At 40.6% G+C, this 22,174-nt stretch overlaps 1 protein-coding gene across 22 annotated transcripts; it reads left to right on the top strand.

Annotated features, from left to right (window-relative positions):
- Window positions 1-4,213: 4,213 nt before the first annotated feature.
- Window positions 4,214-14,569, top strand: LOC135666303 (protein YAE1-like). Of its 22 annotated transcripts, none has more exons than XM_065177893.1 (6): window positions 7,225-7,283; window positions 7,725-7,902; window positions 8,241-8,315; window positions 13,758-13,807; window positions 13,927-14,045; window positions 14,123-14,569. In XM_065177893.1, exons 1-6 carry the CDS (start codon window positions 7,236-7,238, stop codon window positions 14,433-14,435), a joined length of 783 nt encoding a protein of 260 aa, XP_065033965.1. In that variant the 5' UTR covers window positions 7,225-7,235; the 3' UTR covers window positions 14,436-14,569. The 22 variants fall into 22 exon arrangements, 15 of the variants coding, with proteins under 15 accessions (XP_065033966.1, XP_065033968.1, XP_065033971.1 ...); XM_065177892.1 differs by having other exon boundaries at window positions 13,924-14,045; XM_065177887.1 differs by having other exon boundaries at window positions 13,704-13,807.
- The last annotated feature ends 7,605 nt before the right edge of the window (window positions 14,570-22,174 follow it).

Below are 22,174 nucleotides of genomic sequence, written 5' to 3'. Positions count from 1 at the left end.
AGGCCGAGTTAACCCATAATTGAGTTGGTCTAATTACATTCTAAACAATCCAATTAGAACTAAAACTACTTCGATCTAGACAAATTATTATAAGTAAGAATTCTAAGTTATCCAACATGTCATTGGTTCATCCGATGCTTCACCCGAACCTTCGGCATATCGTCCTCTCTTATGATGTATTGCCCAATCGACATGTTGATATCCGCAACACCCGATCTCCTTAGTGCAATGTCTGATCCTTTTGGCCCGATGCTCGAACTCATGGCACGAAGCCTTCTGCTGATATGTCGACCATTCCTCCGGTCCGACATCCAATCTTCTGACATGTTCCATTTTAGCCCAACTTTTGATTCCACCGCTTTAATCAATTTATCTTTCCTGATTGAATATAGTCCTACGTCACTTAAATGTACATTAGATCGTAAACTCATTAATTGATTTCATCGTCAAAATCCAAGATTCAATATGTTTTATCTCATAGATAGATTTTATCAATTTACATATTATTTTCTTTAGGTTCTTTTGATACAAAGTATTCTGGTTGTACCATATAAATTATTTCATCAATATTTCCATTGAGAATTGTTATTTTGACATCCATCTAAAAGAGCTCCAAATCAAAATGTGTGGCTAAAGCCATAATTATTCTAAAAGAGTCATTCGTTAAAACCGGAGAGGTTTATTTAAAGTCAATCCCTTCTTTTTGAGTATAGCCCTTTGCCACAAGACGTGCATTATATCTCTCCACATTACCATTAGAATCCCCTTTGGTTTTAAAAATTCATTTACAACCAATAGGTTTCACTCCTTCTAGTAATGGGACAAGTTCTCAAACTTTATTGTCTTGTATGGACTTATACTCTTGATTCATTGCTTTAATCCACTTATCAGAATTGGAATCCTCTATGGCTTGACAGAAGTTGATTGGATCATCTTCCATCATATCACTACTTTTTTCATGTTCCCAGAGAAATACCATATAATCATATGAAATGACACTCCTCCTTACCCTAATGGATCATCACAAAGGTGCTAGCTCTTGTGGCATATGTTCTTATGGATGTTGAGTTTGATCCTCATGAATAATTTTCTTATACTATATGAGAGTTGAAATAACTATATCCTTTTGAGGTATTGAATTTACCACATCAGTGGCAACTATATAAATTGGATTAAATTGAACCAATTCTTCCTCAAACGTAAAGTCTTTAACCTTATTTCTCCCCCCAAACTCAATATCCTTGTAGCAATACTCGTCTCAAAAATATTTATTGATTTGGGATTATAAAATTTGTACCCCTTAGATCGTTCAGAATAACCAATAAAATAATTGCTTATTGTTTGGGGTTCCAATTTCTTTTCGTTAGGCCTGTAAAGCCTTGTCTTAGATAGACAACCTATGAAAGTGTCTTAGACTAGGCTTTCTTCCGGTCCAAAGCTCATAAGGTGTTTTTGTAGTTGCTTTAATTGGTACTCTATAAGAATGTAAGCTATAGTTTTTATTGCTTCTCTTCAGGGTGACTCTGGCAAAGTAGATTAAAAAATCATATTTCTTACTATGTCTTTAAGTATGCAGTTTCGTCTTTCAACTACACCATTCATGTTAGGTGACCTTGGCATTTTATACAGAGGGATAATTCCACACTCCTCTAAGCATAGAGCAAATGGTCCTCGACGTTATTCACTTGAGCCGTCATTTCTGTTGTAATATTCCCCTCCACGGTTAGATCTAATGCTTTATATATATATATATATATATATATATATTCACTGTTGAATTAGATGCGGTCATCAAATTTGTGATCAAGATCGTAGGATCATGTGATCCTACGGCCCAGATTGAGATTTGGAGCTGGACCTGACGTTTGAATCGGATACAAAGCTTGACTAGAATGGAGTTACGAGTTGACTTAGAGTCGGTCGATTCAACTTAAGCAAGTTGGGATATAAATGTTTTGAAAAAGAAATAACGTGTCACGGCCTTCTTGGTGGTGCGCGATTGTAGGCGAACCCTAGTGGAAATACCAATCTCCAGCTCCGCAAACGAGATCAGGAATCACGGCCCACGCTCTCCTCTCCTCTCCTCCCTCTCTCTCCACCATCCTAAATACTTCACTCCTCCCTCTCCCGCGCAGCCAACCCCTTATTCCCAATGACTTGATTGAAGACGGCGGGTTTCAAAGTTGGTGAGGAGGTGCCGATGAAGGAGGAGGACGAGTTTATGCTTTTAAGAAATTGCTTCCTCGAGACCTCCTCGACATTAATCTCGTTGATAAAAGGTTCTGGTTCGATTCAAGTGATATGGATTGTTGTTATTTTGGTTTGCTCTTCATGGTATTGTTCTGTTATCGAGTGATGAGGGTTTGTTCATTTTTGTTTTCATATCCTCGTTGCCAAGAAAATAGTTCTAAGACAGAGAGAGAGCGCCGACAAACATTTCAATTCGTGTCAAAACCGACGTAGACTAACTTACCAAAAATCGAAAGCTTAAAATAAATTAATTTTTTATAAATAAAATATTAATTTGATTATGTTGTTGTAAGCTCATTTACAAGATGAGTATTTGACCCTAAGGTTTTCTCCTTTGGCAAGTACCAAGAAAAATGGCGACGCACGGACGTGAGGGGATCATTAAAACGCACGGACGGACGTGAGGGGATCATTAAATCGCACGGACGTGAGGGGATCATTAAAACGCACGGACGTGAGGGGATCATTAAAACGCACGTCCGTGCGTCGCCACCAACAGCGAAATAGGAGCGGGCGAGGAACGTGAGGGGATCATTAAAACGCACGGACGTGAGGGGATCATTAAATCGCAACTACAGAGAGAAGCAGTGTAGAACGAGGAGGTCGAGGAGCAGTGACGGCCAGGACCGAAGAGCCAAGTAAGAATCCGCCATTTCCACCGTCTCTCTCTCTCACTCTCCCTGCCTCCGGGGGTGATATGGCGAGGGCGTCTCATGCTTAGTGACGCGGTTGATATCGGATTCGGGGAGTGGCCTCCGGAGCCGTCGGATCCTGGTGGGGTTGCAGCCGCCGCCGTTCTCCCTGTAGTTGCGATTTAATGATCCCCTCACGTCCGTGCGTTTTAATGATCCCCTCACGTTCCTCGCCCGCTCCTATTTCGCTGTTGGTGGCGACGCACGGACGTGCGTTTTAATGATCCCCTCACGTCCGTGCGTTTTAATGATCCCCTCACGTCCGTGCGATTTAATGATCCCCTCACGTCCGTCCGTGCGTTTTAATGATCCCCTCACGTCCGTGCGTCACCATTTTGAGCGGAGAACGCACGGACGTGAGGGGATCATTAAAACGCACGGACGTGAGGGGATCATTAAAACGCACGTCCGTGCGTCGCCACCAACAGCGAAATAGGAGCGGGCGAGGAACGTGAGGGGATCATTAAAACGCACGGACGTGAGGGGATCATTAAATCGCAACTACAGGGAGAACGGCGGCGGCTGCAACCCCACCCGGATCCGACGGCTCCGGAGGCCACTCCCCGAATCCGATATCAACCGCGTCACTGAGCATGAGACGCCCTCGCCATATCACCCCCGGAGGCAGGGAGAGTGAGAGAGAGAGACGGTGGGGTTCGGATTGGGTATCGAATCGGCAATAAGGAAGGATGAGTTGTGTCGACTTTAATCGTCCCAACTAGCTAAAAGGTTGAGAAAATTTAAAACTGATCTGAGTCATGTATGAAACTAAGCAAATTAGATTTGGGTTTGGTTTGATTAGACCTGATAAGTTTTGATATATCCCATAGACAAAAATTTAGGACCTTAGTTAAGTCGATTCGAATACCTTCGTTCTAGTTATAAGACATAGTTTTGTTCTGGATTGACTCATCACGGATGACCTTTATTGGCCATCTATATAGATCAGACTGATCCAACACACATGCATATACAAATAAATATTAGGTTTGGGTATCGAATTGAGGTTGAACCCAGATTGGGTCGGTGGGGTTCGGATTGAACCCAACCGCCGCTGCAGCTCTCAGGCTTATGGTCATCCACGTCTCCCATCGACAAGAATCCACGGACGAGGTTCCCTTACCTTTGCATCTTCTATATTGACGAGACCACTCTCATATCAATTTGAGACGCGCAACGCGGTCAATTGGCGTCCACGAGGCTGTCTATAATTATCATTCTTCGGTGTGATACGATGCGCTCGAGATGGGCCATATGAAGATGCAGCCAAAATTTTTTTACCGTTAGATTTACCAATCACACGAATCTCGATGCAATCACGCTGGCTTATACCCACTTCGATAGGATGCGCTCGACCTCACTGTATTGTTCCCTGGAAATACTTTTATGCACTTTAGCCCGGTACCTTACAAGCTACTCGCATTGTTATTGAAATCTTATGAACGGGGCCATTCTGGGTGGGCCATTGATGCGCTGGTATCTGCGCGGGTAACAATTTTGCATTCATGGGAATCGCTACAGATATGCCTCTCTTGTCCTCGTCTGCCTCTCCTTTCTCCGTTTCCATTTACCTCTTTATCTGTTGGTCGGAGAGGGGACCGCGAGATCCGCTTCTTCTCCATCGCCACCGCGAGATCCGCTTCTTCTCCATCGCCGCCGCCGCCTCTCTCCTCTCTCCTCTCTCACGGGGTTTCGTCGTTGCCTTCTAATCTGAGGTAGTTGTCGTGCTTGCCCTCTTGTGTTATTGGGTTTCTTCTACTTGTTTGTCTCAGAGGATGCAACCCTAGGTGTTGAATCGTCCTCGTGTGGTTAGATTCCCTTTATTGGGTTTTTTCTGGCTATGTTCTTGGATTGTTGTTTCTGCTTGCAACATCTTGTTAGTATTTTATTTTCTTGTCCTTGATTATTTGGTTGTTTCTTGGAAATCTAGGTTTTCATTTAATTGTACGCCTTTATAGCTTGCGAGTAGAATTAGCGCATAAGTTTAGGTAATATTGAGCTGAAATTGTCGCTATGCACATGATTGCTTCCAAATCTCCTTAAATGGTATCGTAATATAATACGAGAGATTAAATGGTGTGCAAATTTATATGAAATAAGGGTAATAGTTGGTGAATAATGTTTTTGATTCAATTTGTCTTAATAAATTAATTGATGTGGGATCTTTCAAGCTTATTATTACCTACCTAATTTTCTTTTTATATCTTATTTTTTGTCTGTTAGTTCGTTTCAGAATTTTTTGCCCTGGTACATGCTGTATGAGTGATTATATTACAATGAATTAGAATATCATTGACACCTTTTCAATTTTCCTATCCATCATTTAATTTTTCGACTCTGGAACATTGATGCACCTCATTTCCTTATGCATCGATTCCTTCACAATTTAATTGTTTCTTTTTTGCTGTCTTTAACTTGCTAGAAGGTATGATCCTTTCTAGATTCAAGATTAAATAAAAAAAGCAGCAGCATTAATTTGTTGTCTTTGATTGATAGATATGCACTAGGAACTCATATTTATAATGTTTATCACAAGGGACAAGACATTTAATTTAGATCGACTAGTAGAGGGACTCATCATAAGAATCGAAGGATATCTGAAGCTGGTCCTTTTTATGATTCAGTACTGTACTGTTAGCTACTTTATATTATTCAGAACTATTGATAATGATACGACTTTATAAGGAACTCCCATGTAATACGATTTATACATTTGTACACATGCAAGTGGATTGCTATGGAAGACGAAATTCCTATTTCGTGATAAGAATTTTTTATGATTGTGACAGATTATACTTTACTGGACAAACACTATAATGATATATATATATATGTATATATATATATATATATATATATATATAAATATATATATATATATATATATATATATATATATATATATATATATATATATATATATATTCACTGTTGAATTAGATGCGGTCATCAAATTTGTGATCAAGATCGTAGGATCATGTGATCCTACGGCCCAGATTGAGATTTGGAGCTGGACCTGACGTTTGAATCGGATACAAAGCTTGACTAGAATGGAGTTACGAGTTGACTTAGAGTCGGTCGATTCAACTTAAGCAAGTTGGGATATAAATGTTTTGAAAAAGAAATAACGTGTCACGGCCTTCTTGGTGGTGCGCGATTGTAGGCGAACCCTAGTGGAAATACCAATCTCCAGCTCCGCAAACGAGATCAGGAATCACGGCCCACGCTCTCCTCTCCTCTCCTCCCTCTCTCTCCACCATCCTAAATACTTCACTCCTCCCTCTCCCGCGCAGCCAACCCCTTATTCCCAATGACTTGATTGAAGACGGCGGGTTTCAAAGTTGGTGAGGAGGTGCCGATGAAGGAGGAGGACGAGTTTATGCTTTTAAGAAATTGCTTCCTTGAGACCTCCTCGACATTAATCTCGTTGATGAAAGGTTCTGGTTCGATTCAAGTGATATGGATTGTTGTTATTTTGGTTTGCTCTTCATGGTATTGTTCTGTTATCGAGTGATGAGGGTTTGTTCATTTTTGTTTTCATATCCTCGTTGCCAAGAAAATAGTTATAAGACAGAGAGAGAGCGCCGACAAACATTTCAATTCGTGTCAAAACCGACGTAGACTAACTTACCAAAAATCGAAAGCTTAAAATAAATTAATTTTTTATAAATAAAATATTAATTTGATTATGTTGTTGTAAGCTCATTTACAAGATGAGTATTTGACCCTAAGGTTTTCTCCTTTGGCAAGTACCAAGAAAAATGGCGACGCACGGACGTGAGGGGATCATTAAAACGCACGGACGGACGTGAGGGGATCATTAAATCGCACGGACGTGAGGGGATCATTAAAACGCACGTCCGTGCGTCGCCACCAACAGCGAAATAGGAGCGGGCGAGGAACGTGAGGGGATCATTAAAACGCACGGACGTGAGGGGATCATTAAATCGCAACTACAGAGAGAAGCAGTGTAGAACGAGGAGGTCGAGGAGCAGTGACGGCCAGGACCGAAGAGCCAAGTAAGAATCCGCCATTTCCACCGTCTCTCTCTCTCACTCTCCCTGCCTCCGGGGGTGATATGGCGAGGGCGTCTCATGCTTAGTGACGCGGTTGATATCGGATTCGGGGAGTGGCCTCCGGAGCCGTCGGATCCGGGTGGGGTTGCAGCCGCCGCCGTTCTCCCTGTAGTTGCGATTTAATGATCCCCTCACGTCCGTGCGTTTTAATGATCCCCTCACGTTCCTCGCCCGCTCCTATTTCGCTGTTGGTGGCGACGCACGGACGTGCGTTTTAATGATCCCCTCACGTCCGTGCGATTTAATGATCCCCTCACGTCCGTCCGTGCGTTTTAATGATCCCCTCACGTCCGTGCGTCGCCATTTTGAGCGGAGAACGCACGGACGTGAGGGGATCATTAAAACGCACGGACGTGAGGGGATCATTAAAACGCACGTCCGTGCGTCGCCACCAACAGCGAAATAGGAGCGGGCGAGGAACGTGAGGGGATCATTAAAACGCACGGACGTGAGGGGATCATTAAATCGCAACTACAGGGAGAACGGCGGCGGCTGCAACCCCACCCGGATCCGACGGCTCCGGAGGCCACTCCCCGAATCCGATATCAACCGCGTCACTAAGCATGAGACGCCCTCGCCATATCACCCCCGGAGGCAGGGAGAGTGAGAGAGAGAGACGGTGGAAATGGCGGATTCTTACTTGGCTCTTCGGTCCTGGCCGTCACTGCTCCTCGACCTCCTCGTTCTACACTGCTTCTCTCTGTAGTTGCGATTTAATGATCCCCTCACGTCCGTGCGTCGCCACCAACAGCGAAATAGGAGCGGGCGAGGAAGACGAGATCGAGAGACGGAGCTTCACTCGTCCCACCCAGTTGTCCCGCTCGTCGAAAACCCCTACCTTTGCTCCTCAGGCGATCGATCCCGTCGTCGAGCCCTGCCCCCAGGTTTGCCTCCACTCCTTTCTCCTACCCCGTTCCTATTGCGACGCATTGATATGCTCTTGTTTCTTTTGCTATGGAGCTCGTCTCGATTTCCGTTTAATTGCTCAGGGTTGTATTTGTTCTGCGTGGATTCTCGGTTCTATTTGGATTACGCCTTTTCTTCTATGTTTCTCGTGAGGTTCATCGTGGCGGATCCTCTTGGGAAATCTCAATTAGGGTTTGGATTGTGGGGGCGTGGGGCTTTAATTTGATTAATTATGTTATTTGGATTGTTGATTGCTCGAATTTGGATGGTGAATCACGGGAAGTGCCATTGTGTAACATTTATTTATGTTTTGTAGATAAGAGTTTTTGGTCCTTCCGCAGCTACTCAAGTGCTCGGCCTATTGTCAGAGCTGGAATGGAGGGCATAAATGGTATATAAACTTGGTCTTGTTTTTCATTGTTTAGCTATAAGTTGTGTTGTCAAAGCTTTGGGAGTTGAGATGCATTAAAGAGAGTTTGCAATTTTGTTACAAGCATTGATTGAAAAGGCGCTAGGTGCCAAAAGGTGCTAAGGTCCAAAAACGTCCGAGGTGCTAGGCGTTCGTCTGAGTGAAGCGAGACGCTAAAATATAAAAATATATAATATAATTAATAAATATATTTATTTAAATAAAAATATATCATTTATTCTGAAACCTAATAATAATTTTAAATAAATAAAAATTAATAGTATTAAAATCAAAATAATATATTATTAATCTAATAAATAAAAATACTATTACTAGTATATAGTTAGTAGCAAGGTCTATCATACCGAAGCGTACCATCCGTACCCGGCGGTACGTACCGATCCGATAGGTTACCGGTATGCGGATCGCCCGATACCGCTACAGTGCTACAGTATGAAAAAAGTATAAAATTGTTCGGTACGCCCTGATGTACCGCCCGGTACACCGGTACCGTACCGTACCGTACCGAGCTCGGGTCGAAACGCCTGTACGGTACGGTACGACGAACCTTGGTTAGTAGCATATTGTTAATATATTGATAACAGTATACTATTGAAGTAAGAAGAGTGTGAGTAAGAGGAAGACTGAGGCTACTGACTGAGAGCAGCGGCAGCGGTAGCAACGAGAAGCGATAGTGGCAGCGGCAGCGGTAGCGGCGAGCGATGGCAACGGGAGCGGCGATAGTGGCAACGACAGTGTTAGTAACGAGTAGCGGGAGTAGGAGCGGCGAGCGGCGATAGTGGCAGCAGCAGCAGTAGTAGCGAGCAGAGGCAGCGGGAGCGGCAACAGTGTCAACGGGAGCAGGAGTGGCGAGCGACGATAGTGGCAGCGACAGCAGTAACAGCGAGTAGTGGCAGCGGGAGTGGCGATAGTGGCAGCGGTAGCAGCGAGCAGGGGGGAGCGAGAGCGGGAGCGGCGAGCGACGACAGTGGCAGCGGCAGCGAGAGCAAGAGCGACGAGCGACGATAGTGGCAGCGATAGCGGTAGCAGTGGCAGCGGCAGTGGGAGTGGAAGTGGCGAGCGGGGTTAGAGTTGGGGAAGTCGTGAGAAGAAGGCTGATATCGGTGCTTTAGTTGGTTCGATTGGACCAACTAAAGCACCGGAGATTGAACCAGACCTAAAACGCTGGTTCGGTCGCTGGGTTTAACCCGGGTGCTCGCCCGACGCCTGGGCTCGGGCGAGCGCCCAAGCGACGCGCTTCGGGCCTCCCCTCGCTTAGGAAGATGAACTTGACTTCGATATTTTCTGTTTCTATATCACTTTATTTCAATGCTTGGCAACACTGATATATCTAAGCTTGCATGCTGCTTTACTTCACTTAAGAGGTATATCTTTTAGAAAGCTTTAATCTGATTTTGGATTCCAATTTTAGGCTGCAGTACACTAGAAACTTGTTATGGACTGCTAACAATCTTGACATGTTTATGTTTTATCAATGAAATCAACCATAAAATTGCTTTTATTTTCATATACAACAGTTCTTAACTCTGAAAATAAAAAGTATGTAATGTCAGCAGTAGGTTGACATAAAGGAAAACTTGCATATACCTCCATAGTATAATAGCAAGAAATAATGTGTGAAGAATAGGGTTTCAGTTTCCTCACCTTCTTAACCATTTGCATTTGCAAACATGGGATAATAGTGATGGACTATTCAACTCTACTATGCAACTCTAACAATTGTGACTTGTCTGTATATATTGTGCAATTGTGACTTCACGCAAGATGCACAAGATGACACAGGAGAGTTCAAGAATGAAGATATAAAGATATCTTGATGTATTTTTTTTCGAGATGATGTGGAATTTATAATTGTCTCACTTTGATATTGATTTTTGGATAAAATAAAGATTGTAATGTGAAGTTTCAAATATCAATAATTTTATCTTGAATTTATGAAAAAGTTTTGGTATGATTTTGAAATTATTAAAAATTGATAGGTAATTAATAAAATTATTATTGACAGTATAGTGACACTCAAATAATCCATTACTAATTTTTTTTATATTTTAGTGACAGGTCAAGCCATCACTAAATTATTATTATCTTTTCCATTTAATCAGTAAGAGTTAATTATATTGTCACTAAAATTGTTAGTCAATTCTTTTAGTGACAGAAGTGTTCATAACCAATTGTTGTCACAGAAATATTAATTTATCAATTTATTTATTTTTAGCGATAGAATTTAATGTTTTAGCTACAAATATAAACTATCACTAAAAACTATAATTTAATGACATATGTGTCTTTTTTTGTTACTAAAACTTTTAGCCACGAGATCTATGCTGACGGAAGCTAGTGATGGCTCATTTTGCACTAATTCTTTTAGTGACAACTTTTGTTCATGGTTAATAACTATTTTTCTTATAGTGTAGGGGGCATGTGACCTGTATGTGTGCCAATATCTCAAGGAGCAGAGGAAACCAATGGCCTCGATCGCTTCCTCGACATGGCACCACCCCACCCCCCTATTCCGATCGATTTCGATCAGCGTTGGCTTGGCTGTGTCGACGACCAATCGGGCAACACTTCTCAACTTTAATCCATGGACCAAAGAGGTCCAGCTCTAAGTGAGAAGACCCAACCTCCCTTAGGGTAATAGAGCCATCTAAATCGGAAGGGGGTTGCTCCACACCCTTTTGGGGGTCGGCCTTGTGAGAAGAGTCCAGAAAAACAAGGGAGGAAGTCAAAGAAGTCATCGAAACTAGAGGGCAAATCCACTTTATGACCCACACAACTATACTTGAAACACACCAAAGGTAAATTCTCATATGAAACAGTTTGGAAAATTCCTTTCTTTAGGTGACCCAGTCATACTGCTTATGGGGTTTTGAAAGATCGATTTCTATACTAACCTTACATATCGACCCCTTTCAAACGAGAAAGAACATTCATCATTCTTTAGGGGACGACCTAGGAGAGAACCAAGATTAATAACACATTCTGTTCCAGTACTCCAAAGGAAGATTGACGAACTACACCTAGATAGGGACAGATGAGATCCTCTCTGTGAGAGGCTGGAAATTAGCTTTCTTGGGCATCAGATACAAAACCTCCCCTCGAATGGTCCATGGTCCCTCGGTGAGGATGCGAACAACCTCCGCTTTAGAAAAAAATTGAAAGCAAAAAAAAACCTTAAGCCAAATTGATCACTTGGGACACCAAAGAACATTTCCATTAGTGAGAAACCACATATTTCAGGAAATCCAAAGTCGAAGTCGGAGGAAATGATTGATCAAACTAGATATTCAAGGTTTTTGCCATTCATGAGGAGTTTTTTCGTCAAATTCGATGAAATCCTTAGAAGCATCATAGATCCGGTTAAACAAAGAAGAAGATAGTAGTGAACTTGCATCTGGCCCATATGAAGGACCAATTAACATCAATGCCTAAGAGATGCTCTTTCCAGTGAAAGGGCCATCCAATTGGCTCTTCTTGGAAGGCGGAGGGGCATTGGAAGGATCCCGATGGAGTGGCCCATTTTTCTTGGTACTTGCCAAAGGAGAAAACCTTAGGGGTCTGGCTTGGCATCACTCCAGGAACCCTAACTGAAGGGATCGACACCACAGAAGAAGATGATGACACCCTAGGGAGGGGAACAACAATGGATGCAAGGAGAGAGCCAAGTAGGGGATGTGAAGCCAGTAGTTGGGGGCGGGGGGGGGTGGGGAAGGGTGTGGTTGGGTCGCATCAAAGGTGGAATTAAGGAGGGAGAAGGCAATGGGGTTGTCCTTATCGCCTTAGAAACCCAGAGCTTCTCTCTCTAAGGAAAGAAGAGAGTTCCCTACTCTCTCACAAATTTATTTAATGCATTACAATCGACCATATCTTGTTCAGAACTTCACGGTTAGCCCCCAATTCCCTTCTCGCACTTTTCTAGTTCGAAAACCCTAAAGAAGATGCAGTGCAAGATTCTTTTCCGCCATCAATCTGGTCCTCATGATTAATCTAGGACTATGTGTTTTTGCTGCTTATCGATCCGATTGATGTGATTCTCCCGATAAGCTCTAACTCTGATGGCTGCCCTCCCTCCGCAAGCGGACAACTTCTAGATCACCCTTGTTCTTTCCCTCAGTGAGCTTTTTTTTTCCTCATAAATTTGATACTTTTGGTCATATTTTTATATGAAAAAGGTTTACTTGGTGGAATTGGTGGCACCTGCTATTTCTATTCTTCTGTTTCTCTTTGGAACAAATTGATTTATTTGTAGGACATGCTTAGATCATCACAAGAGGATGAAGGTAAAAAGTTTGCTATGAGGTTTGTTACCAATACTAGATATTTGCAAAGTTTTTAGCATTGTGGTGAGGCACTGCGGTTATATCTCTGAGACTTATGTGATGGTATATTTAATTTTGAAGTGTTCAATATTGGTTGGCATGTAGGACGAGCAACAACAAATTACTTTCATAGTGGAGGAATAGAAAGAGAAAAGTGAAAGATAATAACTAAAAATAATAAGCAAATGTATAACTATCCAATTGGCTCAAAGATAACACTCCTAGGATAGAAGTCTTGCACCTCCGCATGCCTCACAAGGTGGGAAAGGAAAAAAACTTGATTCATGGATCCTTTTTTTATTCATACATTACAATGTTATAGCCCATTTTTATATGCTCAAGTATAAGAATAAAAAGAAAATTACAGAAATTTAAAAAATTACAATCGCATCAAATCAAATATATGATATCTTGTTCTTCGTTTCTGATTTGATTTGAGAAATAGTCTTCCTCTCTTCATGATATTTTTGATTGATAATCTTTCATCTTTATAGAGATGAATCTTTAAGATATTCAATCAAGATTTGTAATTTTCAATAATATGATTTCTTTTTTGTTGTATTTTTTCTTTCTTTTTCTCCTCGTTGAGTAGATATTTTCATGTTATTACATATGTAAAATATCTCTAAACAAATTAAATTTATTTTATTAATAAATTAATTTAATTGCTCATGCATCATATTGTTTTACTGTTTCTTTTTCATTTCTGCTATTGAGCGAGCATGCACATGTGGAGATTTTGGAATCGAATGAATTGTTCCTTTAAAGTCAGAGACGATTGAATTTGATTGGCCTAGATGCATGCATAGCAATTCATGTGCAGAGTATAGTTTCATCAAAACTAAAATTTTAATTTCATTCTTCCTCAAATTAGTGACTATATTATGGATATATTAGATGACATTTTGGTCTCTTTGGTGTTTATGTAGCATTTACATGATGCCTTTTGTGGAAGTTGTATGATATACTGCCATGGTTGTTTTGACCAAATACAAAGTTTAATATGCTAATGAGTTAGTTTTAGTTCCAGAGCATGCTTCTGATGATTCTTGGTGTGATGATGGGCTTCTGAATGAAATCTCAGATGCTGACTTAAACAGAGAACAGAAGAGGCGTTATGATCAATTTTATACAGTATCCTTGCAATCTATAAATGATATGCATATCCTTTGTCCAAAACTCTTCATAGTAAAACTTTTAGGGCTTTAAACTTGAGGATGTATCATATGGAACCCTTGACAAAAGTTTATAAGGGTTATCGAGATGGTATATCTGCAGGAAAGGAAGCTTCTGCCCAAGAGGGCTTCAACATTGGGTTTAAGCAATCTGCAAGCAGTGGTTACAAATGGGGAATTGTTAGAGGCATCACAAGGTGAAAAGTGATAGTATTTACTGATCTCTTTCTGCAGAAGAATTTTGGTATCTTATTTTTCCTACATTATTTCGTAGTGCATTTGTAAACCTCCCAGATCAATTCAAAGAAAAGTTAGTTAAGAAGCTTGAAGACAGATGCACGTTTCAAAGTCTTTACAAGCCCGTTCAAGAGATTTCCACGGACGATGCTCTGAGAATGTATCACTTTCAACTACAACAAGAAAATAAACAATCTCATCAAAGATCAAAAGCGACAGTATCATCGGCAATCGAAGATTTTGACTGCAATAAGTTAGACTTCTTTTTCAAGGAGCTTATGTTACTTGTAAGTGAGTCTTCTGAAATCAAAGCAAGTGTTGATGTTGTAAAAGGAGAGGAAGAAGAATGACCTTGATGTTGAAGTACTTGGAGGGATCGTTCAAATTCACTTACGTCTGAATTTTCTGGACAGATTGTAATTTTTTGATGGCCTCAGATTGCAATGAAAAGAACTGAACCATTGCTCCATTGCAGCATAATATATTTTGAGATTTTGCTTCAGAAAAATAGGTTCCAAATTTCAGAGTATTGACTATTCTTCCACTGGAACTGTGCCGTCATTTTTGGGAACGTTGAAAGCACTCATGGTTTGATAATAATCTCCTTCCGAAATGCAATACTTTTTCATTGTGTTTGATGTTGAGCATGGCCTTTCTTTTTCCTCCTAGTTTTGCACACTGTAAATATAAGCATAAGATGCTTCTCCAACAATAACGATAGAATCTGATGAGAGGTTAATCAAGTAGCACTATATTGAAATGAATGAGATACTATTTTCAAACTAATACAAACAACTCTTACACTTTTTTCTTTCCTTTTTTCTGAATAAATTTCTACTTTCAGAATGCATTTACTTCAGCTTTAAATTAACATCGTATTTCATTAATTAGATTTTTTTTTACACTAAGTTAAAGTCATATGGTTGAGTTTTTCTGATCTTTCTTATGTATTTAGCAAGTCAATTCAATAGCCATAAATTTTTGATTTGCCAAATAAATCAGCAATTACCAACTTAACTCTCTTTGACCTTTAATTAATTGTAATCTTAGATGTCTAAGCATATTACAACTATGTCATGCTCCACAATATAGTATTTGTATAAATTATAAATTATAAATTATAAACTATAAGTCTCATTAAATGTATTCATGTGTATAATTCTAGATTAATTATATATTATTTTTATAATTAATTATTATTTTTGAATGTGTCGGAGAATATTAAATCATATTGTCTTAGCATCTAGTAAAATCGGAGTCAGAATATCCAATGATCTTCAAATGGTCTGATCTCCCATATGATCTTTTGTTCTCTTTAAATATCTCATGACTCTTTTAGCTACATTCCAATGATTCATTCCATGATTGCTTAAGTATCTATCTAACATTCCAACAATGTACATTATATCTTGACGCGTACAAACCTGTGCATACATTAGACTCCCTAAAGCTAATGCATAGGAAATCTTCTGCATTTCTTAAGTTTCCAGATTTTTTTTAAGGCACTAATTGAGACTGAACTTGTCTCTCTTTGTGATAGGGGTGTCTCCTGGTTTACAATCCTATATGCTAAACCTTTTGAGTACTTTATCGATATAGTTCCTTTGTAATAATCCTAGAATACCTCGCGATCTATCTCGGTGTATCTGGATTCCTAATACAAAAGGGGCATCACCAAGATCTTTCATCTCAAAATTTCTAGATAAAAATCTCTTGGTTTCGTGCAATATGTCTATATCATTAGTGGCAAGCAGAATGTCATCCATATAAAATATTAGTAAAATAAATTTGCTCCCACTGAATTTATGATACATGCAATCATCAACAACATTCATCTTAAAACCAAATGAGATAATTACTTGATGAAATTTGTGATACTACTAAAAGGATGTTTGTTTTGTTAGGATCGAAATCGGCACTAAGAGGGGGGGAGTGTGAATTAGTGCTTACGATAAAAATTACATCGATTCGAAAATTTCGTTCGATAAAATCATATTGGAAATATGTTTAACTCGAAAACGTTCATAAAAATGTAATGAGCAAGTAAAGCAGTTTGCAATAAAGGTAAAAAACAAAATATAAATACAAACTAAGTTTTATAGTGGTTCGATCATCGTGACCTGCATCCACTCCTGATTCCTCTTCACTCAAGGCCATCGGCTTTCACTATCGATCTTCTTTCAACGGAGGAAGATCAACTATCCTTTTACACCCATTTTCTCCTTTTCACCGGTTTAGGAGATAACCTTTACAACCTCACCTCTCTCTTAAACTTCATATATAATACTGAGAGCTTGAGACGAGTTTTTATAATATTACTATAGCATTTTTCTTTTCTTTAACTCACAATTGATGTGTTTACTGAGTAAGGATGAGTAGGGCTTTTTTAGGCCCCAAATGAATTCAAATTTAGGGACCAAATGATCTCATCTTGGGTTTTCGGGGTACTAGCAATACCACCGCCTGCTAGTTTGAGACTAGGTGGTACCATCGCCTAACACAGTCTGGGAGATTGTATCTGAGCAATATTATCACCTAAACTGGCAGTGTCACAGCTTGGGCCAACTATGGGTCACTAATTGGGCCTTCCACTTGGCCCAAAATAACCCCAATTCAGGCCGAGTTAACCCATAATTGAGTTGGTCTAATTACATTCTAAACAATCCAATTAGAACTAAAACTACTTCGATCTAGACAAATTATTATAAGTAAGAATTCTAAGTTATCCAACATGTCATTGGTTCATCCGATGCTTCACCCGAACCTTCGGCATATCGTCCTCTCTTATGATGTATTGCCCAATCGACATGTTGATATCCGCAACACCCGATCTCCTTAGTGCAATGTCTGATCCTTTTGGCCCGATGCTCGAACTCATGGCACGAAGCCTTCTGCTGATATGTCGACCATTCCTCCGGTCCGACATCCAATCTTCTGACATGTTCCATTTTAGCCCAACTTTTGATTCCACCGCTTTAATCAATTTATCTTTCCTGATTGAATATAGTCCTACGTCACTTAAATGTACATTAGATCGTAAACTCATTAATTGATTTCATCGTCAAAATCCAAGATTCAATATGTTTTATCTCATAGATAGATTTTATCAATTTACATATTATTTTCTTTAGGTTCTTTTGATACAAAGTATTCTGGTTGTACCATATAAATTATTTCATCAATATTTCCATTGAGAATTGTTATTTTGACATCCATCTAAAAGAGCTCCAAATCAAAATGTGTGGCTAAAGCCATAATTATTCTAAAAGAGTCATTCGTTAAAACCGGAGAGGTTTATTTAAAGTCAATCCCTTCTTTTTGAGTATAGCCCTTTGCCACAAGACGTGCATTATATCTCTCCACATTACCATTAGAATCCCCTTTGGTTTTAAAAATTCATTTACAACCAATAGGTTTCACTCCTTCTAGTAATGGGACAAGTTCTCAAACTTTATTGTCTTGTATGGACTTATACTCTTGATTCATTGCTTTAATCCACTTATCAGAATTGGAATCCTCTATGGCTTGACAGAAGTTGATTGGATCATCTTCCATCATATCACTACTTTTTTCATGTTCCCAGAGAAATACCATATAATCATATGAAATGACACTCCTCCTTACCCTAATGGATCATCACAAAGGTGCTAGCTCTTGTGGCATATGTTCTTATGGATGTTGAGTTTGATCCTCATGAATAATTTTCTTATACTATATGAGAGTTGAAATAACTATATCCTTTTGAGGTATTGAATTTACCACATCAGTGGCAACTATATAAATTGGATTAAATTGAACCAATTCTTCCTCAAACGTAAAGTCTTTAACCTTATTTCTCCCCCCAAACTCAATATCCTTGTAGCAATACTCGTCTCAAAAATATTTATTGATTTGGGATTATAAAATTTGTACCCCTTAGATCGTTCAGAATAACCAATAAAATAATTGCTTATTGTTTGGGGTTCCAATTTCTTTTCGTTAGGCCTGTAAAGCCTTGTCTTAGATAGACAACCTATGAAAGTGTCTTAGACTAGGCTTTCTTCCGGTCCAAAGCTCATAAGGTGTTTTTGTAGTTGCTTTAATTGGTACTCTATAAGAATGTAAGCTATAGTTTTTATTGCTTCTCTTCAGGGTGACTCTGGCAAAGTAGATTAAAAAATCATATTTCTTACTATGTCTTTAAGTATGCAGTTTCGTCTTTCAACTACACCATTCATGTTAGGTGACCTTGGCATTTTATACAGAGGGATAATTCCACACTCCTCTAAGCATAGAGCAAATGGTCCTCGACGTTATTCACTTGAGCCGTCATTTCTGTTGTAATATTCCCCTCCACGGTTAGATCTAATGCTTTATATATATATATATATATATTCACTGTTGAATTAGATGCGGTCATCAAATTTGTGATCAAGATCGTAGGATCATGTGATCCTACGGCCCAGATTGAGATTTGGAGCTGGACCTGACGTTTGAATCGGATACAAAGCTTGACTAGAATGGAGTTACGAGTTGACTTAGAGTCGGTCGATTCAACTTAAGCAAGTTGGGATATAAATGTTTTGAAAAAGAAATAACGTGTCACGGCCTTCTTGGTGGTGCGCGATTGTAGGCGAACCCTAGTGGAAATACCAATCTCCAGCTCCGCAAACGAGATCAGGAATCACGGCCCACGCTCTCCTCTCCTCTCCTCCCTCTCTCTCCACCATCCTAAATACTTCACTCCTCCCTCTCCCGCGCAGCCAACCCCTTATTCCCAATGACTTGATTGAAGACGGCGGGTTTCAAAGTTGGTGAGGAGGTGCCGATGAAGGAGGAGGACGAGTTTATGCTTTTAAGAAATTGCTTCCTCGAGACCTCCTCGACATTAATCTCGTTGATAAAAGGTTCTGGTTCGATTCAAGTGATATGGATTGTTGTTATTTTGGTTTGCTCTTCATGGTATTGTTCTGTTATCGAGTGATGAGGGTTTGTTCATTTTTGTTTTCATATCCTCGTTGCCAAGAAAATAGTTCTAAGACAGAGAGAGAGCGCCGACAAACATTTCAATTCGTGTCAAAACCGACGTAGACTAACTTACCAAAAATCGAAAGCTTAAAATAAATTAATTTTTTATAAATAAAATATTAATTTGATTATGTTGTTGTAAGCTCATTTACAAGATGAGTATTTGACCCTAAGGTTTTCTCCTTTGGCAAGTACCAAGAAAAATGGCGACGCACGGACGTGAGGGGATCATTAAAACGCACGGACGGACGTGAGGGGATCATTAAATCGCACGGACGTGAGGGGATCATTAAAACGCACGGACGTGAGGGGATCATTAAAACGCACGTCCGTGCGTCGCCACCAACAGCGAAATAGGAGCGGGCGAGGAACGTGAGGGGATCATTAAAACGCACGGACGTGAGGGGATCATTAAATCGCAACTACAGAGAGAAGCAGTGTAGAACGAGGAGGTCGAGGAGCAGTGACGGCCAGGACCGAAGAGCCAAGTAAGAATCCGCCATTTCCACCGTCTCTCTCTCTCACTCTCCCTGCCTCCGGGGGTGATATGGCGAGGGCGTCTCATGCTTAGTGACGCGGTTGATATCGGATTCGGGGAGTGGCCTCCGGAGCCGTCGGATCCTGGTGGGGTTGCAGCCGCCGCCGTTCTCCCTGTAGTTGCGATTTAATGATCCCCTCACGTCCGTGCGTTTTAATGATCCCCTCACGTTCCTCGCCCGCTCCTATTTCGCTGTTGGTGGCGACGCACGGACGTGCGTTTTAATGATCCCCTCACGTCCGTGCGTTTTAATGATCCCCTCACGTCCGTGCGATTTAATGATCCCCTCACGTCCGTCCGTGCGTTTTAATGATCCCCTCACGTCCGTGCGTCACCATTTTGAGCGGAGAACGCACGGACGTGAGGGGATCATTAAAACGCACGGACGTGAGGGGATCATTAAAACGCACGTCCGTGCGTCGCCACCAACAGCGAAATAGGAGCGGGCGAGGAACGTGAGGGGATCATTAAAACGCACGGACGTGAGGGGATCATTAAATCGCAACTACAGGGAGAACGGCGGCGGCTGCAACCCCACCCGGATCCGACGGCTCCGGAGGCCACTCCCCGAATCCGATATCAACCGCGTCACTAAGCATATGACGCCCTCGCCATATCACCCCCGGAGGCAGGGAGAGTGAGAGAGAGAGACGGTGGGGTTCGGATTGGGTATCGAATCGGCAATAAGGAAGGATGAGTTGTGTCGACTTTAATCGTCCCAACTAGCTAAAAGGTTGAGAAAATTTAAAACTGATCTGAGTCATGTATGAAACTAAGCAAATTAGATTTGGGTTTGGTTTGATTAGACCTGATAAGTTTTGATATATCCCATAGACAAAAATTTAGGACCTTAGTTAAGTCGATTCGAATACCTTCGTTCTAGTTATAAGACATAGTTTTGTTCTGGATTGACTCATCACGGATGACCTTTATTGGCCATCTATATAGATCAGACTGATCCAACACACATGCATATACAAATAAATATTAGGTTTGGGTATCGAATTGAGGTTGAACCCAGATTGGGTCGGTGGGGTTCGGATTGAACCCAACCGCCGCTGCAGCTCTCAGGCTTATGGTCATCCACGTCTCCCATCGACAAGAATCCACGGACGAGGTTCCCTTACCTTTGCATCTTCTATATTGACGAGACCACTCTCATATCAATTTGAGACGCGCAACGCGGTCAATTGGCGTCCACGAGGCTGTCTATAATTATCATTCTTCGGTGTGATACGATGCGCTCGAGATGGGCCATATGAAGATGCAGCCAAAATTTTTTTACCGTTAGATTTACCAATCACACGAATCTCGATGCAATCACGCTGGCTTATACCCACTTCGATAGGATGCGCTCGACCTCACTGTATTGTTCCCTGGAAATACTTTTATGCACTTTAGCCCGGTACCTTACAAGCTACTCGCATTGTTATTGAAATCTTATGAACGGGGCCATTCTGGGTGGGCCATTGATGCGCTGGTATCTGCGCGGGTAACAATTTTGCATTCATGGGAATCGCTACAGATATGCCTCTCTTGTCCTCGTCTGCCTCTCCTTTCTCCGTTTCCATTTACCTCTTTATCTGTTGGTCGGAGAGGGGACCGCGAGATCCGCTTCTTCTCCATCGCCACCGCGAGATCCGCTTCTTCTCCATCGCCGCCGCCGCCTCTCTCCTCTCTCCTCTCTCACGGGGTTTCGTCGTTGCCTTCTAATCTGAGGTAGTTGTCGTGCTTGCCCTCTTGTGTTATTGGGTTTCTTCTACTTGTTTGTCTCAGAGGATGCAACCCTAGGTGTTGAATCGTCCTCGTGTGGTTAGATTCCCTTTATTGGGTTTTTTCTGGCTATGTTCTTGGATTGTTGTTTCTGCTTGCAACATCTTGTTAGTATTTTATTTTCTTGTCCTTGATTATTTGGTTGTTTCTTGGAAATCTAGGTTTTCATTTAATTGTACGCCTTTATAGCTTGCGAGTAGAATTAGCGCATAAGTTTAGGTAATATTGAGCTGAAATTGTCGCTATGCACATGATTGCTTCCAAATCTCCTTAAATGGTATCGTAATATAATACGAGAGATTAAATGGTGTGCAAATTTATATGAAATAAGGGTAATAGTTGGTGAATAATGTTTTTGATTCAATTTGTCTTAATAAATTAATTGATGTGGGATCTTTCAAGCTTATTATTACCTACCTAATTTTCTTTTTATATCTTATTTTTTGTCTGTTAGTTCGTTTCAGAATTTTTTGCCCTGGTACATGCTGTATGAGTGATTATATTACAATGAATTAGAATATCATTGACACCTTTTCAATTTTCCTATCCATCATTTAATTTTTCGACTCTGGAACATTGATGCACCTCATTTCCTTATGCATCGATTCCTTCACAATTTAATTGTTTCTTTTTTGCTGTCTTTAACTTGCTAGAAGGTATGATCCTTTCTAGATTCAAGATTAAATAAAAAAAGCAGCAGCATTAATTTGTTGTCTTTGATTGATAGATATGCACTAGGAACTCATATTTATAATGTTTATCACAAGGGAC

The sequence above is a fragment of the Musa acuminata genome, unplaced genomic scaffold, assembly GCF_036884655.1.
Source record: "Musa acuminata AAA Group cultivar baxijiao unplaced genomic scaffold, Cavendish_Baxijiao_AAA HiC_scaffold_1081, whole genome shotgun sequence".
Classification (NCBI taxonomy): Eukaryota; Viridiplantae; Streptophyta; class Magnoliopsida; order Zingiberales; family Musaceae; genus Musa; species Musa acuminata.
The sequence above is the reverse complement of the archived record's forward strand: the minus strand, read 5'-3'. Positions and strand labels throughout refer to the sequence as shown.

Bases quoted from the DNA above. Each gene is read 5' to 3' on its own strand.
- LOC135666303 (XM_065177884.1), top strand. From the start codon at position 7,236: ATGATCCCCTCACGTCCGTGCGATTTAATGATCCCCTCACGTCCGTCC. The intron at 7,284-7,724 runs GTGCGTTTTAAT...TTCTCTCTGTAG, and splicing joins TGATCCCCTCACGTCCGTCC to TTGCGATTTAATGATCCCCT. The intron at 13,808-13,923 runs GTATCCTTGCAA...ACAAAAGTTTAT, and splicing joins GTTATGATCAATTTTATACA to AAGGGTTATCGAGATGGTAT.